Source organism: Schistocerca nitens, chromosome 5 (assembly GCF_023898315.1).
Source record: "Schistocerca nitens isolate TAMUIC-IGC-003100 chromosome 5, iqSchNite1.1, whole genome shotgun sequence".
Lineage (NCBI taxonomy): Eukaryota > Metazoa > Arthropoda > Insecta > Orthoptera > Acrididae > Schistocerca > Schistocerca nitens.
Window position 1 is genome coordinate 247,054,443 of NC_064618.1, and position 20,726 is coordinate 247,075,168.

Below are 20,726 nucleotides of genomic sequence, written 5' to 3' on the forward strand. Positions count from 1 at the left end.
GGGGGGGGGGGGGGGGGGCGGCAAGATCAGGAGCTACATTCCCCTCTCTTCCCCAGCACTCAGGGAAAAGAAGAAAATATTGTTGTCAGGTGTTTTTCTTTCGAGAAAATAATTTAAAAGTCGGTATTATGCATGTGTTTAACAGGATCAGAACTGTAAAATTTTTATGGCTACTTACAAGCCACCATTCGTCTTCCAAAATGTTAAGAAGCATTCCATACTGCAGGGTTACCCCCCCACCCCCCCTACAAATTATCATACGGGCACTGTTTGTACCGAGCGAGGTGGTGCAGTGGTTAGCACACTGGACTCACATTCGGGAGGACGACGGTTCAATCCCGTCTCCAGCCATCCTGATTTAGGTTTTCCGTGATTTCCCTAAATCGTTTCAGGCAAATGCCGGGATGGTTCCTTTGAAAGGGCACGGCCGATTTCCTTCCCTAACCCGAGCTTGCGCTCCGTCTCTAATGACCTCGTTGTCGACTGGACGTTAAACACTAACCACCACCACCACCACCACCACCATCACTGTTTGTAACATATAAAATTATTTTAGGGCAGCAGAATAGTCCTACTTAATTCTGAAATGAAATTGCTATTTAATCTTTTGGTCGTATGAAAGCTGTCTAAGGTAAGGATTAGTTTGTGTATGGGGGGAGGGGGGGGGTCCTTCTAACATGCTAATGCCTTTATTAGAGATATTCACTGACAGTGATGAGTTATGTTGCACTCACAATCACCTGAAAGACAGTCCATGGAGAGGTACAGGAATGCTTCATGGGAATAATTGTTCAATTGTGTATGCAGCTTACAATCTATGCCTGATCCTGTAAATTCTATGTTTGATAGGATGGTGATATTAGTTGGAATTGATGTTTAAGTTAGTGTAGGTTCTTCCACTAAGTGACTTCCTGGTCGTCATATTGCTCACTGCGAAGGATAAGTGATTTAAGTAATCTATTTATTTAGGAATCTCTTTAAGGACACCATTGTTGATGATGGGACATTAAACACTAATCTCCTCCTCCACCAGATTTTGGACTGTCTGATACCTATAGCACAAAGGTGACTAGAGTAGTTGCCATCGTAGAACATACATATTACAGATGTTATATATTCATATCCAGTTTGTATAGTAAAATCTCTTTTGGGGGAGGGGGAGAAGATGAAAGGAGGAGGATTGGATTGTAGATTATAGTATTTTATCACTCTTCCACAACTTAAGTTGTGTATATGTATTGAAATAATCAGCAACCATTTGCATAAAAGAAATTTTATTTCTTCATTAGACACTCGCAAATAATGTGATAGTTATAACCTTCTGAAGAAGGGCACTAAGTGCCTGAACTGACTACGGAAATAAAATCTTTATAAGCAACTGGGTGCTGGTTATTTTAATATTGTAGATTATAGTAGTCGGAGGTCTGTGTTGTCTAATTATTTTTTCTCACAGTCTTCTTTCCATTAACTGGATGCCTTACTTTAAATGCAGGAGTGTTACCTAATATGTGTGTGTATATGTACAGCAAAATTGCCCTGCGAGAACTCAATATTCTGTTAAATGGAACTAGAAAAGTTAGCATTTGTTGAGAATGTTGCCGTTGTACTTGGAGCCTGATCATGTGGTCTCCTTGTGGCAGTGTGCGATTTGCGGGGGGGGGGATTTCCCCCCCTCCGCATCAGACCATCCCCTCCTCTGGTTTTAGTTTATGCATCCCAACCTGGGATGTTTATTTCGCATGCACTGGAGTAAAACTTTACATATAATGTAAATTTGTGGAGCCGAACAATGAAAGTTTTTAATAAGTCTTACTATTAACGCTATTAATATGTTTCAGTTTTCTACCATCAGAATAAGTACAACTTTTCACAAATGTGCCTCTACGTTTTGAATTCCCCTCGTACATCTGTACCCGTATGTAGATGATTTTGTAAATAAGCTTTACCTATAATGTACTTTTAAAGATATAACAAGAGATGGCTTTTCTGATAGTGCATACACGTCAGTAGTGAGTTTTGGAATTAACATCTATTTATAAATAGCTGTTTAACCATGCGTAACGCCACGGTCCAAGCTAGTAACATATATAATTCTACTAACCCCCTAAGACATCCCCCCCACTGGTAGAAGCACAAATCGCACCCTGCCTTGTGGGGATTATAAAGTGTATTGTTGGTTATATACAGAATGATCATTGCCGTTGTGGGCAGGGGTTGTGAAAGGGGGCCTTTGGTAATAATGAAAATGTCAAGATTGTCTTTGATAATATTATGAAACGATTGAGCAGGTTAGGGGTGGGTGACAGTAAAGCGCTGCCTGGGGGAGCATACAGGGATGAGGTGGATAGAGGTTAGGGCAGCTAGGTGCACATTGGGAGGTGTGATGGAGGGGGGAGGGCATTGCCAAAAGAGAGAGGTAAAAAAGGCAGTGGACAGTATGGCAATGGGCACCTGCAAGCCACCAATCCTATGCCAACAAATTCATGGGCCAGCCAATGGAGTCCTTTCTAACGGCCGAGAGTACCAAACCCCTCATCTGGTTCCGGATCGTTGTTGACATCTTTGTGATCTGGATTGAGGGCGGGCACGCCCTATCCATATTCCTCCAGGACCTCCACAGTTTCTGCCCCATTCGCTTCACCTGGTCCTCCTCAATCCAACAAGTCACCTTCCTAGATGCTAACCTCCACCTCAAAGGTGACAACATCAGTACCTTTGTCCATATCAAACATACCAACCACCAGCAATGCGTCCATTTCAACAGCTGTGACCAATTCCATACTAGTGATGGGCAGTCCCTCTCAAAATAACCAAGGCTCTTGTTGAGACCCTCACAGAGCGTAATTACCCTCCCAACTTTGTACAGAAACAGATCTTCCTTGGCCTCTCTCTCTCTCTCTCTCTCTCTCTCTCTCTCTCTCTCTCTCTCTCTCCATTCAACCACCCCCCCACCCCACCCTCTCCCACCTCCCAAAGTTCCACAGTCCAACCACAGAGGAGCAGTCCCCTCATGACTCAGCACCATCCAGAACTGGAGCAAGTGAACCACATTCACCACTAGGGTTTTGACTATTTCTCGGCGGCATGCCCTGAAATAAGGAATATCCTACCCACTATCCTTCCCAATCCACCCACAGTAGTATTCCACCACTCACCGAACCTACACAATATCCTCGCTCATTCCTACACAACCCCTGCTCCCAAGCCACTTGCTTCGTGGCTCATATCCCTGTAATAGTCCTAGATACAAGACCTGTCCCATACATCCTCCCCCTACTGCCTACTCCAGTACAGTCATAAGCATCACCTGTCCCATCAGAGGCAGGCCTTTGATGGGAAAAACCAGTGATTCTAAGCTGCAGTCACTGTGCAGCATTCCATGTGGGTGTGACAGCCAACAAGCTGTCTGTACGCATGAATAGCCATCGACAAACTGTGGCCAAGAAATAGCTGGACCTCCCAGTTTTCCAGCACAGTCTTCTTCATTTTAATGACTGCGTCACTACCTGTGCCATATGGATCCTTCATACCAAAACTAGCTTTTCTGAATTGCACAGGTGGGAACTCACCCTGCAGTATATCATAAGTTTCCGTAACTCTACTGGCCTCAACCTTCGTTAGTCATTGTCCTTACTCATCTAGCCCCTTGCCTGTTCACATTCCAGCACTACACAACCCTCCACTCCACCATCACACCCACAGTCTTCTTTCTTCCCTCCCTTTCTGCCGCACCCCTCGCTCCGTCTAACTTCCTTCCGACTGCAGCTAGCTGCCCCACCTTCTCTCCATCTTGTCCTTGTATGCTCCCACAAGCTGCACGTCACTGTTCCCCACACCTTCCTCGCGCCAGCCTTCTCCTTACCCCCCACCACCCAGACTCCCATCATGCTGTTCGCAATCTGGCAACCAGAGACCGTGATCATATGTGTGAGTTGTGTTTGTGTGAGAAAAAGAATAATATCCCTCCACCAATATGTTTGCTAACATGTAGACCTTATCAGTGAGAGACAGTGATAATAAGTAGTGTTTAAAGGTTCAGCTTGGTGGTGATCACATTGTGAAATCTGGCAATGTGTGGATTTTAAAAAAATGCCCAGTAATATAGACAACAGTACACGTAATATTAATTGATATTCAGTCATTAGCTCACTGTGGATGATGAAATAAAGGGCAAAACTGAAGATTGCTGTACCACCTGCTGGCTTTGACCCGTTACAGCATCAAGATGGTGGACACCTTTATTTCAGGCTTATACAATATGATGACCATGATGTCACTCATTACACATGCGAACAAACACAAATAATATGAAAAATATTTAATTGCAGAAGTAAAATTAAACAAATGGTGCAACTGTAAGATGTGGGGGAGGGGAGGGGGGGAGGTGCTAATGAACTAAATGTATGACAATCCTAATAAAGAAAACACACCAAAACTCCTACTAAACAAAAATCAAGCAAACAGAATATTCAGCAATTGACAGAACTGAAAGAAAAGAAAAAAAAAGAAACTAGTCTCCAAAAGACCTATATAGCTCAAAGTCCACAATAGCACTTCTTCACACACAGCTCCATAACCCAGTAGGCCTACTGAAAATTTCACATGACCTGTACAGCGCAAACAAAAACCCCAAAACCACACATCCCAACAATTCTGATATCTAATGCTTCACTTGACTATGTTGCAAAACTGAAGTCCACAGTACCACGAAACCATAACTCTCTTATGGCTAATATCGAAAACCTAACCTCACCAATATAAGTAAAACAGACTTCATGATACCTTCCAGTCCAGCATCATTACTAACACAACAAAAATTCATAAAAAAGTGCATTAACACCAATTTTAATATAAAAGAAACACAATTATTGACATAAACACATATGCCATACATACAACAATAAAGGGAAACAAAACCATAAAAACATACTTACCGGTCAGAGAGCTGACACACAAATCTAGTCTAGTCACTTTTCAGATGGCCAACCTGGACTTCTCAAACCAAGAAACTCTCCCCATAGAACGCCATATGTTCTCCAGCTGGCGACTCCACATGTACTGGTCCCTGGTCCAACATGCAGCAACTTTGGTCAGTCTCGTACCGTCTCCAAAAACATAAGATTTCACATACTTGGCACTTAAAATGGATAACTGAAGAAAGTTAATCTTGATCGAGATGTCCCACATTGCTGCTTGCACGGATCTAATCATGAACTTCATATCTGTAACTAACAAAAATGAAATTAAAATTAAATCTCCAACCATAAACAACACACTACTCTAACATACCAGAATCCAAATATATATCCTAGCTACTACTACTAACACCGAAATAGCTCCCTAACAATTCGGTTCAAACTCAGATGTTATTCCCACAAATAGCTCTGATGGAGTCCAATGTATCATTAACATCAATCACAAACAAGTTAGAAATATAAACATCCCATACTAAAGAGTCCCACTGCATACTAAGAAACAACCTCTCCATCACTTATCCATTACCCTGTGCCACCATGAAGTCACAGAACACAACACAGTTTGTCACGGCTCAAACCATATGAGTGGTATTACAAACTTCAGTTGACCGCAATAGAGACAATAAGATAAGACCTTTTTTGCGTGATATCCAGAGATCTAGAATTAGTGGATCTCACACATTGGCAATTACTACAAGAGAAATTGCAGTATCATGTATTTCAGACATTACAGTTGAATGCAGACTCCTTCATCTAACATCATCAGTTATATCTTCCAACATTTATACATGGCTTTTAAAACTATTATTTGACTAGCTTATCAACTGCAATCATTTTGAGTTTTTGTGGAAAACTACTATCATTTCATTTTCACTCACTGGTCACGCACAGATTTCATGATAAAATTATTCTCTTCAGGTATGGAATGAAGCAATTTTCTTACAGTACTTAACTATGCACACACATCCTGAAGGGCATACTAGGCTGGAGGATTGATAGGTAGACGAGGCACAAGTTGTCCTGCTTGAGCCACTCAGAAAGCACATCTGATCATGCCACAAAGAAGAATTGCAACCACGATACTGGGATTTATAGATGAAGTGCTTGAAACTGCTGAAACTAAATTGCATTTGCTGGTTTCAAGGAATGCCCCTCTTAGCAGTTTCGTTACTCCTTTCATAGGAAAGTTCCAGAAATTTCTAAAATCGAAAACATCTGTTATCCACAGTCCCCTGATGAGAAACTTGGTTTTGCTGTGGTTTAGTCCCAAGGATTGCTATCTACAGGATACATAAAGTTTCAGACATACATGAAGTATACTGTAGATATAGTGAGGATTCCTAAGTGACTGTTGTAAAATACCAAGTCCTTGTTGCAAGAAAGGAAAAAGATCCAGAATGAGATTTTCACTCTGCAGCAGTGTGTGTGCTGATAATCTGCCAGAAAGTTTCAAGGAAAAAGATGTCTGGGATTTCGTCCAAAATCTTTAGACTGATTTCAACCAAGTTGGACTCTGAAAAATCAGGACTCATAAGTATCGGGATTTATAACCTCTCAGCTCTGGTGGGAGTGGAGAGAGGGCAAAAATGTCCCCCCCCCCCCCACCTCTCACATATAGGCTGCCTTGCATGACAAACATATTGTGTAGGAAAAGTTTAGGCTGCCTGATCAACCTGCTTTGCAGGCAGCCTACATGTCAGGGGCCAGAAAATCTTTACCAGGCCCGGACGTGGTGGGGTGTTCAGCATGAAAGGCATGTCGTGTTGTAGTATCAGTCTGGATGGGAAGATGGATCGGGAGGGAGAGATGCAGGAGGGGGTGGCTAGAGAGACAGGGAAAGGAGGGTAGGGACAGAGACATGGGGAAGAGAGGGAGAAGATAGTATGGCAGAGGAGAAGACAGAATCTGGAGGGGGTGGGGAGGAGATGGACAGAGTGGTAAGGAGGGTAGGGGCAGAAGGAGGCATGAGGAGGGGATAGAGGTGAGTGGATGATGTGCACAGTGACAGAGGAAGAGTTAGAAAAGACGGAGGGGGGGGGAGGAGATATGGGCAGTATTGTGTCCAACGCATACGTGTGCAAAGTCGTGGGGATAAGCCTTGTGTCTGATAAAAGAAATAACTTGATGCCAGAAAAATAATGGAGAGATTGAATGAGTTATGGAACAGCATTTTAGTTGGGAATGTAATAAACTGTTTGTGTAATTTTGGCACAGTCCAAATCCTAAACAGTGCCTCAAATGAGCAAATAATCTGATGCCACATAGATCAGATTGCTTTGATGCACTTCAACTGTAACAGTTTTGAATGCAACTGCATCTGCATAAATTTCACCGTAATGGGTTGTAATATATTACCATTTTTCTCAAAACTGGGCCAGAACTAATATGAAATCGAATTAGGAAAGTCTAACCAAATCAGAATAATTAATCCCTCTTACTAATGAGATGTATCAGTACCAGTGATTGCAAGTAGCTAATGAACATAGAATACATTTTATAGGTTACTTGCATGGTTCACCTAAGTAGGACACCACTCTGGAAACGGGTTGTGCTGCAAGTGAGCAGGCATGGTCAGGTCATATAGGCAGACAGGAGAGGTCACTCCTGGACGAGTTGCCAAATGGGATGAGTGAACAGCTGCACATATCATTGCCTCTTAGCCAACCAGCTTTCCTTTCAGGAGATGGCATGAGGCATCGGTTGTTGAAGGCACAGTGGCATTTTCCGTGGGGCAGCCAGTAGAGCTGCTTTACAATTTGAATTTGGAAGGAGAAAAGTCATTTTTTAGCTAGGTAAGCAGAGGATGCTTTTGTGAGCAAAACAGAGAAAACAAGGCTTTTTTCTAAGTAAACCTGCTACACGAGATAAGATCTAAACATGGAGTGGGAACCCCTACTCAAGGCATCTTTGTGAGTGCGAGATGCCGCCAGGGCCCAGACACCAATGTAAGAGATGCCAGGACTGGCTAACGTAAATAAATTAGCTGTTGGAGAAATATGACTATGCTGTCCAAAGGCCCACTTCATTGGTGTCAGATTACAGGACCAATTAATTTATGTGGAATACTGTAATACATGCGTATTCTAGCACAGGAAAGCCTCTGATATCCATATTTTTTGATGACTGGTGGGAATCCCACAACTTATTAGATAATAAAATAAAAATTTGTTTAAATATGATTTGTATTAAGATGTTATTGTGTGTGAAGTTTCACTGTCTTGGTGTAATAACACACTATGTAGTATAAAAGTAGCAAGATAATGATTACAGTCCCACTTGTGTTAGAAACAAATGAAGATTATAACTAAGAAATACTTGGACCCACTAAGAGTTTGTTTTTTGATTAAAGGATGTTTAACACTGCACCTTAGGTGTACACATCTGCAGCGGCACTCTAAGCATACAAGTTTGGAATTCCAAACTGATTCACATCAACCGATTACAACATACATGCAGGTTATTTGTGGTGCAAATCCACACATGCACACTGAACAACAAAAAAGGCATGAAACTGGAAGGAGAATATCTGATTTCTTGTAAAGTCATTCATTTGAATTAAAAATTTGTAAGAGCTCATGGTTCCTATTTATTAAGTAATTGTTGCTGTCTTATGTAGCTGTCACGGAATTATCACTGTTCTGAATTATGAGCTCTACTGTTTGTTTTATTTCTTTGAATGTTGCTGCCGCCATTTGAATGTAGTAATTTCTATTTTATTATTATACAATCCAGATTTCTGCCTTACGCTGTTTTCATAACATTTTGACGTCTCAAACGTAGCATGACTGTGGCTCCAACCAAAAAAAAAAAAAAAATCAATTTTTTGTTTTATTTTATGATTCTTGTTCCACAAGGATATTTTATGTAAATTTACATGTATATAGCAGTTGTTTTTGAAGTTGTCGCCCTGGCAATGTCTGTAACTGATAGAATTGGGGCATGATGATGATGATGATGATGATGATGATGATGATGATGATGATGACAGAAATCCAGACATTGTTGGGTTTGACCCAGCTGGGTAGAAGGATAGATGGCAGGGGGATTTATTCCCTGTTAATTATGGAATTGAGGCTGGAGAAGCTGAAGGTATTTCAGAACTTCGTGAGAGTGGGTGTAGCTGGTTTTGACAAGTGCTTTCGGTGATACAGGAAGGAATTTGATCAAGTGATATAGTAAGAGGTAATTTCACCCGGTTGGAAGTAAAAATTAAACAACTTGTTTATTCATTTTGTGAGCAGACTCGCTCGCTACCTATACCCAGTTTCTCCTTCCTAGCACGTTGAAAACAAAACGTAATCAAATCAAATTTGAACTTTTCTCAGTTAAGAACCAAAATCCAAATCACACATGCAAATTTACTCAGAAATTAGCAATTGCTAACATGCTTTATTATGATGCATTGGGTCATGAGCATCGTACAGCCACCTTTACTCGCTGTATGCATGGATTACGATGCTTAATGCTTGTTTGATACCTTCCATTTCCAGAATATGAAGCAACCAGTGGAAATAATTGTTTTCACAGTCGGCTTTTATAAAAGAAAGTTTGCTGGCAAAAAATATTTGCTTGTGTTTAATTAGTGGATTTATGTAAATTTGCTCACGAAATCACCAATATGAAAACCTGAAGTTAGCTGCTGGCAACAGATGCCTGCTATAACAGTACACCATAAACAATAGCAAGCAGAAAGCACACACTTCTGCACTTGTATACATTATGTTGGAAAACAAAAATACGATAGCACATGCTGCCTAACCAAAAACATTGAAGAGAACACTTTTACAAAATACATAGGAAAATACATTAACTTTATTATTATTATTATTGGAACCATCCTTATAGATGCTGGCTGGTAGTGGTGCCCCATTGAATGGGGAAAGAAAGAGAAACGTACCTGTATATGTATAGTAATTGCCATGCTAACATCCAGCCTAGATGTCTTGTTGTTTAGGCTGTTCACGATATAGATAATAAGTAAAAGATTGTGGTATGCAAGATGACAGAAGTTCCTAGTTGTTCTGGGTGTGTGATTCCTCTGGTTTGCTGGCTGTGCCACAAATTGTAAAAATATTACTTTTCTATTACGTAGTAGAAATGTGGTTGTTTAAGAGTTTTGTACCAGAGATATTTTTACTTTTTTTGTGATTGGTTAAGATTTATGGTTGGGTTAATATGGAATTTTGTAGGAGGTTAGCTCAGCTTACAATTAGATTAAGTAGTAAATATGTCTATTTACACGTCTTTCTTAAAGGCAATGAAGAAAAGTATGAGGTATGGCTCATAAGCCTTGGTTTTCTGTAGAAGTTGGTTGGCCAATTGAATGGAAGTTACTATTTGTATTGCTGTTCTCTCTCTCTGGGCTGCCCTCCTGGTGGTTAGTTCATGCCAAGAAGTAATAACAATAATCTAATAAGCAGTTTATGTTCGGAGCATTTGATAGTGCTAACTTACTTCAAGAAATTCAGTTCACGTTAAATGTGCGTCTATTTTATAACTGTGATTAGAGAACTTAGAGTAAAATGAGTCTAGGTTCATGATGAAAATTCATAATGGAATTATTTATAATAATGATTTATAAAGAGAAGACACATTAGTGATTGTTGGAAAAATAGGAAAAGATGAATACTTTACACAACTTGGTTGTATATGAATTACTAAAGGTTTTCAATAATATCAGTATTGCTTATTTTTTTATGTTCAATAATTGTGACATAATTCATCTAGAAAGGGGGATATGTGGTGGTGAAGTGAGAGGTTGCACTCTCTCTATAGTACCAACGAATGATGGTCACCACCATAAAAATATTTTTTTGTTTGGACTTGGCTGTTGTTTGGGAGTTGTATCTCATTTGTGCATGAAACCTGATGAAGGTGGACACAATGTTTCTGCAAGGTGGAACAACGACAGCTGCTTTATCATGTTTTCTGGTAACAGCTGATTTGCACCGTTTATTCTATACAGTCTTATCCTGGCTTTTATATACACCACATGCTGTAGAGCAGCAAGTACCGTGACAATTGGCATGATGTCACAGAAAGAAAAGAAGCTGAAATATCATTAATGTCGTTTCATACAGAGTAGATCTAATAGCACAAATTTTTACGAAGTGTTTTCTGACTATGAATGAAGAATCAATACATGGAGGTACCTGAGAAAAGTTTTGATCATTTAGTAGCGTTTTGGATTTGTGAATATTCCCAGTTTCCAGCACAGAAGAGGTTGCAAAGGAGTTAGTCCACATATGAAGGAAAGGCACACTTTTGCTGAAAGGTTAGATCAAGAAACAGCAACACAGTAATAAAAAATAATGGTGATCATTAACTTTAATCCCAAAAGTTACATTTTACACCCAACAGAACCTATCGCTACATGGACCTAAGTGGAATTTCATGCTGCAGCATTTGCTACTACTGGTAAGAAAAAGGGTTAATCCATATGAAGTCGTCCAGTGATGGTTGTTTGACCATTTTTAAATATGTTAATATGTGACTGTCCTATATTTGAGAAGTTCAAAGCAGTTTTTTTAAAATGATTATCTTGCACCTTTACTGGATGGCGGCAATTTTTATTTGATTTTTCAGTCTGGAGACATTAGTGAAAATTTGAATATCTCTGCACTGGGCTAATTTATAACATTGCAAATTGACATGATTGTTTTTAGAAAGGTGTCCTCTGCAATATTGTCTGTTACACAAAATACCCTAAATTCAAAATTACCAACAAAGTTTGGTATCCAAATTTTCAAAAATCCACTTTTTAGGCCCAAAAATAACAAACAAGGACTGATTTATGAGTCTATTTTTTCCTGTAGTTAGATATCATGCACTATTAGCCTCATATAGAGCAATAACACTTACAGATGTTTCCTTAATTTTTTATGAATTTATGAAATTTAAAATTTTAAATTTTTGTAAAGTTTGGGGTTAATTATCTCAGGTGGGACTGAACATAAAAATATGATTTTTGCACAGTTTGCACACCTATATGATAGCAACTTGCTGTAAAAATTTCAACATTGGTACCTTACTGTGAACAAAGATGAATTTTTGAAAATGAGAAGATAATTCACATTACTGTACAACTGATCTTATGGCAGTTGCCTATTCGTGTGTGATATTGGAGTGATATAATCAATTATTACTCTAGTAAGGTACTGAATTATATACAAAAAGTGGAAACATCACTGAAATTAACATTTACATTATTTTGACATACTTAAAATAAATATATTCAATTAACATCCTTCAAGATGCGACTGTTCCTAAACCTGTTGGTGAATGTTAAGAACACTTATTTCTTCAGACAGCTTCTGTGATATAGAATAAGACCTCCCAGTAGCTGTGGTAAGTTCAAGCACTGAAAGTTTTCTTAAAACATTTTTCATTGGTACACAAACTTTTGTCACTAGTAGATTTCTTGAATGATGTTCTTGGGCCAGCAGGGTGGTTAAAAAATGAACAAAAACATAATTGTGTTCCAAACTTATTCTTTCAACCTCTGCAAGCCACCACTGTCCATCACACACACATGCCACTATGTCATTCAACGTTAAAGACAGAGATGTAATTTTACTGATACAATGATCCTCATAAATTTCTGTTTCTGATGTTACATAGCATTGAACTAAGTTTTCTGTAATGCCAAGGAATTTGTGGAGATGCCGTGTTCCTTTTATTGTTGTACAGCTTTCGCTTACAAATGAAAATGGCTGCCATTCAGTGAAGGTGAAAGGTAAATTTTTTAAAAAAAAACTGTTTTGAACGTCTCATATATAGGGTAAGCACATATAAAAAAAATAAAATATTTAAAAAATGGTCAAGCAACCAACTTAATTTTTATTGGACCACTGCATTTGGATTGACCCAAAGGCATTAAATATCAACAGTTCCAAAAACATTGACTGTCATTATTTGTGTGGGACATATTCAGAAAGTGTCCTGATAATTAAACTGTAATAAATTATTGGGAGATACATTTCTGTATAATATTTGGGGCAGCGCTGCTTCAGAATTTTTAACTACGAGCCTTGCCTGTATGAGCTGCAAACCCAACTCCTCGCCCCATCTTGTCTGAGGTAGGGCCACATTTAAAACAAGTCATGTGATATATACTGGCTCAGCTGTAATTTCTGCATAGCATTTTCTGTGAGCATAACTACCAACTAGTAATCCATCCGAATGAATGGCCACCACCAAACTGTAGTCAAAAGCATAATTGGTCATCTAGCAGTGGAATATGCTACTGAGCACCATGTGCTGTATTTCAGTGGCCACTTCACTACCTGTGCCATATGGATCCTTCCCCCAACACCAGCTTCTCTGAATTAAATAGATGGGAATTGTTCGTGCAATACTTAGTTCTGTCCTGTGGTATTCCTGGCCTCAGTCTCTGCTAACTGCTGCCACATCTCTATTCCTGCCCCATCACTTTAACTTATAATCTTGTATTCACTCCTTCTTTCCATAGTCTCCTCTCCCTCTGTTCTCCCTCTCCCTCCAAATCCCCGCATCCACATCATTGTTGTTTGTCTGCTACTTCCCCTGCCTGTGGCCAGAATGACCTTACAGCTGCCCCATTCATATCCTCTGTACATGCTGCCTCACCCTACCAGCTACCAGCCACCCCTCCCTCCCACCCCATAACTTTTCTCACCCCCTCACGCACTCAACCTGACGTGAGTCTTCACCAAAGACGAGCTACATTGCTGACACAGTAAAATCTTCCAGGAGCAAGGGTGTGTGTGTGTGTGTGTGTGTGTGTGTGTGTGTGTGTGTACATGCACACTTTAGTGCTGAGAAATCAGCATAAAATGGGGTAATCATTAAATACTTACTGCACTCTTTAACTCTAGAGAAAGGCGTCTTATCAGTGGTGACATATTTCATATTCTTTTTTTTCGCATACATTATATGAAAATAAATAATATGCCAGTACCAGACACATGAATCCTTTCGTATTTCCTCAGTATACACAAATTAAGTATAATTTGAAAATTCAAAATATTGAAAGAGAGAAAAAGAAGAAAGTTAAGGGATGTTATGGTGATCTCACCTTGTTGACTAGGAAAGCATAACAGCAATGTTTAAGTCCACCCATTAGATAAAGAGAGTCCTACACCTTCTCTGTAATTATAACATTGGCACAGCTCCATGGGGTTGTGCAAAAATCTTTCACTTGTAGTGGCAGTAGTAATAAGATTAAAAATCAATGTTTTTATATGTATGTACTTCCTTCAGGTGCCTATCACTAGATGCTCTCCCCACCCCCCTCTCTCTCTCTCTCTCTCTCTCTCTCTCTCTCTCTCTCTCTCTCTCTCTCCCCCTCCCTCCCTCCCTCTTCCCCCCCCCTCCCTCCTTCCCTCCCCCCCCCCTCCAAGAAAAAAAAATTATAATTTTTTTTCTTGAAGAAAGTGAAATGCTATCAAATGATGATTATTTTCAGAGTTGGGCGAGGACCAGGGACTCTGATGATGATGAGTTAAATGAAACCAACAAGCTGGAAGGCTATTTCAAAGAAGAATTTGAAATGGATTTAGTAAATGAAGATTTTGAGAAAATTGATGTTCCTGAATTCAAGGGAGGACGAAGAGGAAGATTCGTTCATGATTTCAATGCTGTAAGCATGAAATATTATAGGTATTTGTATTACGTATCTAAAATGAAAATCTGAATAATTCAAAGAACCTTTTTTACAGAACAAAACTGGCATTGTCGACTTAGATTCTCAACGTTGTTTTGTAATGCCTCTGGATCGCAGTCGCGTACTGCCACCACACAGCATGTTGGATCTTATTAAAAAAATGTGGAATGGTAAGTTTGTTTTTAAGTCTTAAACTGCTTATATAAGTAAAATATAAAATTATGGTTGAACTGAACAGCATCAAATAAGTTTATTGGCAAAACAGCTTTTACATTATTTTAAGGCTGACTTGTAGACATATTCAGAATCTGTGACAGTCATAGTAGAAAAAAACTTTTTGTTCAGTGGGAAGTGCATTTAAATTGCAAATGTATACAAAAAGTCTATTGTAACTGTTTTGCTCTTCCTTCGATGTTTGTTCTGAAATTGTGCGAACCACCCTCCAATTAAAACTTACAGACGATACTGGAAAATGTGTCATTACATATGATGTGCACAAAAACAGTTTCATGGAAAAATAATAGAATGATAGATCCAGTAATTTGTGTGGCACTTAATGTAACTGCTTAGGATATTCAGCACACTAATGCCAGTTGCCCACCAAGTTCACGTACCCCGATAAATGCAGCTGTGCTTCATGAAGAAAAGGAACACTTAAGGATCGACCTCTGTAATGTACAGTCTGCAATAGCCAATCTGAATTTTTCCCCCTGCGAGTCCGGGGGTTAGAATAGGCCCAAGGTATCCCTGCCTGTCGTAAGAGGCAACTAAAAGGATTCTCACACTTTTCGGCCCTATAAGTTCAGGTCCCATTTTATGGTTTGCCCTGCCACTTTCCAAATTCTACAGAAGTGCAGGCCATATGGGGAAGGATGCCCTACATGGTGCACAAGTTATCTATAGTGCCCTTAGATTCGATCTCCTGAACCTCTTGTCATGGCTTTGGATCTCCACCTGCAGTAGTACAAGAAAATTGAATCTTGCAACCAACAAAGGTAATAGGTCCTTGTAGTAGCTCTTGTTGTCCAGTTTCATTTAGAGTAATTGAAAAACTATCAACACTCTTGTACACTGGCATTCTGCTCCTTTTTCTGTAAATCCTCCTCCTGTAAGGCATGGCTGTGTGTATCGTGCGGCTGCCTCGAGTTGAATGAGCATGCAGCTGCCTCAGTAGCGGAAGCTCACACTGATAAGAATGGGCGCGGCAGGAAGTAGCGCGCCACAAAACAGCAGTGGCGGCCGGATGTAGGCTTTTCCAGCGGACCGCGCTTAGTTAGAACTATAGCGCAGTCCTGCGAGCTCTAGTGTCAGCCAGGCGAACCTCGTTCTAGGTCACCCGCCTTACGTAGCTGCTGCGTGTAAATGAACACAGCCATGCCCTCTTCCTTCACGTACTCTGTGTAAAATCGAACTGGTATCCCATCAGGTCCAGTGGCCTTTCCTCTTTTGAGCGATTTTTAATTGTTTCTCTATCCCTCTGTCATCTATTTCGATATCTACCATTTTGTCATCTGTGCGACAATCTAGAGAAGGAACTACAGTGCACTCTTCCTCTGTGAAACAGCTTTGGAAAAAGACATTTAGTATTTCGGCCTTTAGTCTTTCATCCTCTGTTTCAGTACCATTTTGGTCACAGAGTGTCTGGGCATTTTGTTTTGATCCACCTACCGCTTTGACATAAGACCAAAATTTCTTAGGATTTTCTGCCAAGTCAGTACATAGAACTTTACTTTCGAAGTCATTGAACGCCTCTCGCATAGCCCTCGTCACACTACATTTCGCTTCGCGTAATTTTTGTTTGTCTGCAAGGCTTAGGCTATGTTTATGTTTGCTGTGAAGTTCCCTTTGCTTCCGCAGCAGTTTTCTAACTCGGTTGTTGTACCACGGTGGCTCTTTTCCATCTCTTACGATCTTGCTTGGCACATACTCATCTAACGCATATTGTACAATGGTTTTGAACTTTGTCCACTGATCCTCAACAATATCTGTACTTGAGACAAAACTTTTGTGTTGAACCGTCAGGTACTCTGTAATCTGCCTTTTGCCACTTTTGCTAAACAGAAAAATCTTCCTACCTTTTTTAATATTTTTATTTACGGCTGAAATAATTGATGCCGTAACCGCTTTATGATCGCTGATTCCCTGTTCTGCGTTAACTGTTTCAAATAGTTCGGGTCTGTTTGTCACCAGAAGGTCTAATATGTTATCGCCACGAGTCGGTTCTCTGTTTAACTGCTCAAGGTAGTTTTCAGATAAAGCACTTAAAAATATTTCACTGGATTCTTTGTCCCTGCCACCTGTTATGAACGTTTGAGCCTCCCAGTCTATATCTGGCAAATTAAAATCTCCACCCAGAACTATAACATGGTGGGGAAATCTACTCAAAATATTATCCAAATTATCCTTCAGGTGCTCAGCCACAACAGCTGCTGGACCAGGGGGCCTATAGAGACATCCAATTACCATGTCTGGGCCTCCTTTAACCGTGACCTTCACCCAAATTATTTCACATTTCGGATCTCCGTCAATTTCCTTCGATACTATTGCACTTCTTATCGCTATAAACACGCCTCCCCCTTCACTGTCCAGCCTGTCTCTGCGGTATACATTCCAATCTGAGTTTAGGATTTCATTACTGTTTACATCTGGTTTCAGCCAACTTTTTGTCCCTAGTACTATATAGGCGTTGTGACCGTTTATTAATGAGAACAGTTCTGGGACCTTTCTATAGACGCTCCTGCAGTTCACTATTGTTGTTGTTGTTGTGGTCTTCAGTCCTGAGACTGGTTTGATGCAGCTCTCCATGCTACTCTATCCTGTGCAAGCTTCTTCATCTCCCAGTACCTACTGCAACCTACATCCTTCTGAATCTGCTTAGTGTATTCATCTCTTGGTCTCCCTCTACGATTTTTACCCTCCATGCTGGCCTCCAATGCTAAATTTGTGATCCCTTGATGCCTCAAAACATGTCCTACCAACCGATCCCTTCTTCTAGTCAAGTTGTGCCACAAACTTCTCTTCTCCCCAATCCTATTCAATACCTCCTTATTAGTTACGTGATCTACCCACCTTATCTTCAGCATTCTTCTGTAGCACCACATTTCGAAAGCTTCTATTCTCTTCTTGTCCAAACGGGTTATCGTCCATGCTTCACTTCCATACATGGCTATACTCCATACATATACTTTCAGAAACGACTTCCTGACACTTAAATCTATACTCGATGTTAACAAATTTCTCTTCTTCAGAAACGATTTCCTTGCCATTGCCAGTCTACATTTTATATCCTCTCTACTTCGACCATCATCAGTTATTTTACTCCCTAAATAGCAAAACTCCTTTACTACTTTAAGTGTCTCATTTCCTAATCTAATCCCCTCAGCATCACCCGATTTAATTTGACTACATTCCATTATCCTCGTTTTGCTTTTGTTGATGTTCATCTTATATCCTCCTTTCAAGACACTGTCCATTCCGTTCAACTGCTCTTCCAAGTCCTTTGCTGTCTCTGACAGAATTACAATGTCATCGGCAAACCTCAAAGTTTTTATTTCTTCTCCATGGATTTTAATACCTACTCCGAATTTTTCTTTTGTTTCCTTTACTGCTTGCTCAATATACAGATTGAATAACATCGGGGAGAGGCTACAACCCTGTCTCACTCCTTTCCCAACCACTGCTTCCCTTTCATGCCCCTCGACTCTTATAACTGCCATCTGGTTTCTGTACAAATTGTAAATAGCCTTTCGCTCCCTGTATTTTACCCCTGCCACCTTCATAATTTGAAAGAGAGTATTCCAGTTAACGTTGTCAAAAGCTTTCTCTAAGTCTACAAATGCTAGAAACGTAGGTTTGCCTTTTCTTAATCTTTCTTCTAAGATAAGTCATAAGGTTAGTATTGCCTCACGTGTTCCAACATTTCTACGGAATCCAAACTGATCTTCCCCGAGGTCCGCTTCTACCAGTTTTTCCATTCGTCTGTAAAGAATTCGCGTTAGTATTTTGCAGCTGTGACTTATTAAACTGATAGTTCGGTAATTTTCACATCTGTCAACACCTGCTTTCTTTGGGATTGGAATTATTATATTCTTCTTGAAGTCTGTGGGTATTTCGCCTGTCTCATACATCTTGCTCACCAGATGGTACAGTTTTGTCATGACTGGCTCTCCCAAGGCCATCAGTAGCTCTAATGGAATGTTGTCTACTCCCGGGGCCTTGTTTCGACTCAGGTCTTTCAGTGCTCTGTCAAACTCTTCACGCAGTATCTTATCACCCATTTCATCTTCATCTACAGCCTCTTCCATTTCCATAATATTGTCCTCAAGTACATCGCCCTTGTATAAACCCTCTATATACTCCTTCCACCTTTCTGCCTTCCCTTCTTTGCTTAGAACTGGGTAGCCATCTGAGCTCTTGATATTCATACAAGTGGTTCTCTTCTCTCCAAAGGTCTCTTTAATTTTCCTGTAGGCAGTATCTATCTTACCCCTAGTGAGATAAGCCTCTACATTCTTACATTTGTCCTCTAGCCATCCCTGCTTAGCCATTTTGCACTTTCTGTTGATCTCATTTTTGAGACGTTTGTATTCCATTTTGCCTGCTTCATTTACCGCATTTTTATATTTTCTCCTTTCATCAATTAAATTCAATATTTCTTCTGTTACCCAAGGATTTCTATTAGCCCTCGTCTTTTTACCTACTTGATCCTCTGCTGCCTTCACTACTTCATCCCTCAGAGCTACCCATTCTTCTTGTACTGTATTTCTTTCCCCCATTCCTGTCAATTGTTCCCTTATGCTCTCCCTGAAACTCTCTACAACCTCTGGTTCTTTCAGTTTATCCAGGTCCCATCTCCTTAAATTCCCACCTTTTTGCAGTTTCTTCAGTTTCAATCTGCAGTTCATAACCAATAGATTGTGGTCAGAATCCACATCTGCCCCTGGAAATGTCTTACAATTTAAAACCTGGTTCCTAAATCTCTGTCTTACCATTATATAATCTATCTGATACCTATTAGTATCTCCAGGATTCTTCCAGGTATACAACCTTCTTTTATGATTCTTGAACCAAGTGTTAGCTATGATTAAGTTATGCTCTGTGCAAAATTCTACAAGGCGGCTTCCTCTTTCATTTCTTCCCCCCAATCCATATTCACCTACTGTGTTTCCTTCTCTCCCTTTTCCTACTGACGAATTCCAGTCACCGATGACTATTAAATTTTCGTCTCCCTTCACTACCTGAATAATTTCTTTTATCTCGTCATACATTTCATCAATTTCTTCATCATCTGCAGAGCTAGTTGGCATATAAACTTGTACTACTGTAGTAGGCATGGGCTTTGTGTCTATCTTGGCCACAATAATGCGTTCACTATGCTGTTTGTAGTAGCTAACCCGCACTCCTATTTTTTTATTCATTATTAAACCTACTCCTGCATTACCCCTATTTGATTTTGTATTTATAACCCTATAATCACCTGACCAAAAGTCTTGTTCCTCCTGCCACCGAACTTCACTAATTCCCACTATATCTAACTTTAACCTATCCATTTCCCGTTTTAAATTTTCTAACCTACCTGCCCGATTAAGGGATCTGACATTCCACGCTCCGACCCGTAAAATGCCAGTTTTCTTTCTCCTGATAACGACGCCCTCTTGAGTAGTCCCCGCCCCGTGATCCGAATGGGGGACTATTTTACCTCCGGAATATTTTACCCAAGAGGACGCCATCATCATTTAATCATACAGTAAAGCTGCATGTCCTCGGGAAAAAATTACGGCTGTAGTTTCCCCTTGCTTTCAGCCGTTCGCAGTACCAGCACAGCAAGGCCGTTTTGGTTAATGTTACAAGGCCAGATCAGTCAATCATCCAGACTGTTGCCCCTGCAACTATTGAAAAGGCTGCTGCCCCTCTTCAGGAACCACATGTTTGTCTGGCCTCTCAACAAATACCCCTCCGTTGTGGTGGCACCTACGGTACGGCCATCTGTATCGCTGAGGCACGCAAGCCTCCCCACCAACGGCAAGGTCCATGGTTCATGGGGGAAGAGTTTACTATTAGCACATTAATATTGTTATTCCCTGTTGCATTTGGCCTACTCCTACCTT

At 40.2% G+C, this 20,726-nt stretch overlaps 1 protein-coding gene and 1 non-coding gene across 2 annotated transcripts in view; both read left to right on the top strand.

The window, feature by feature from the left end:
* LOC126260158 (integral membrane protein 2C) overlaps positions 1-20,726 on the top strand; it is a 41,915-nt gene that overhangs the window by 992 nt on the left and 20,197 nt on the right. Inside the window, exons 4-5 of the mRNA XM_049957417.1 lie at positions 14,422-14,595; positions 14,675-14,789. Coding sequence (XP_049813374.1) covers positions 14,422-14,595; positions 14,675-14,789 — 289 coding nt within the window. The remainder of the gene's footprint in view (positions 1-14,421; positions 14,596-14,674; positions 14,790-20,726) is intronic.
* Positions 279-351, top strand: Trnav-cac (transfer RNA valine (anticodon CAC)). The gene has a single exon. It is a non-coding gene; the product is annotated as a tRNA-Val (tRNA).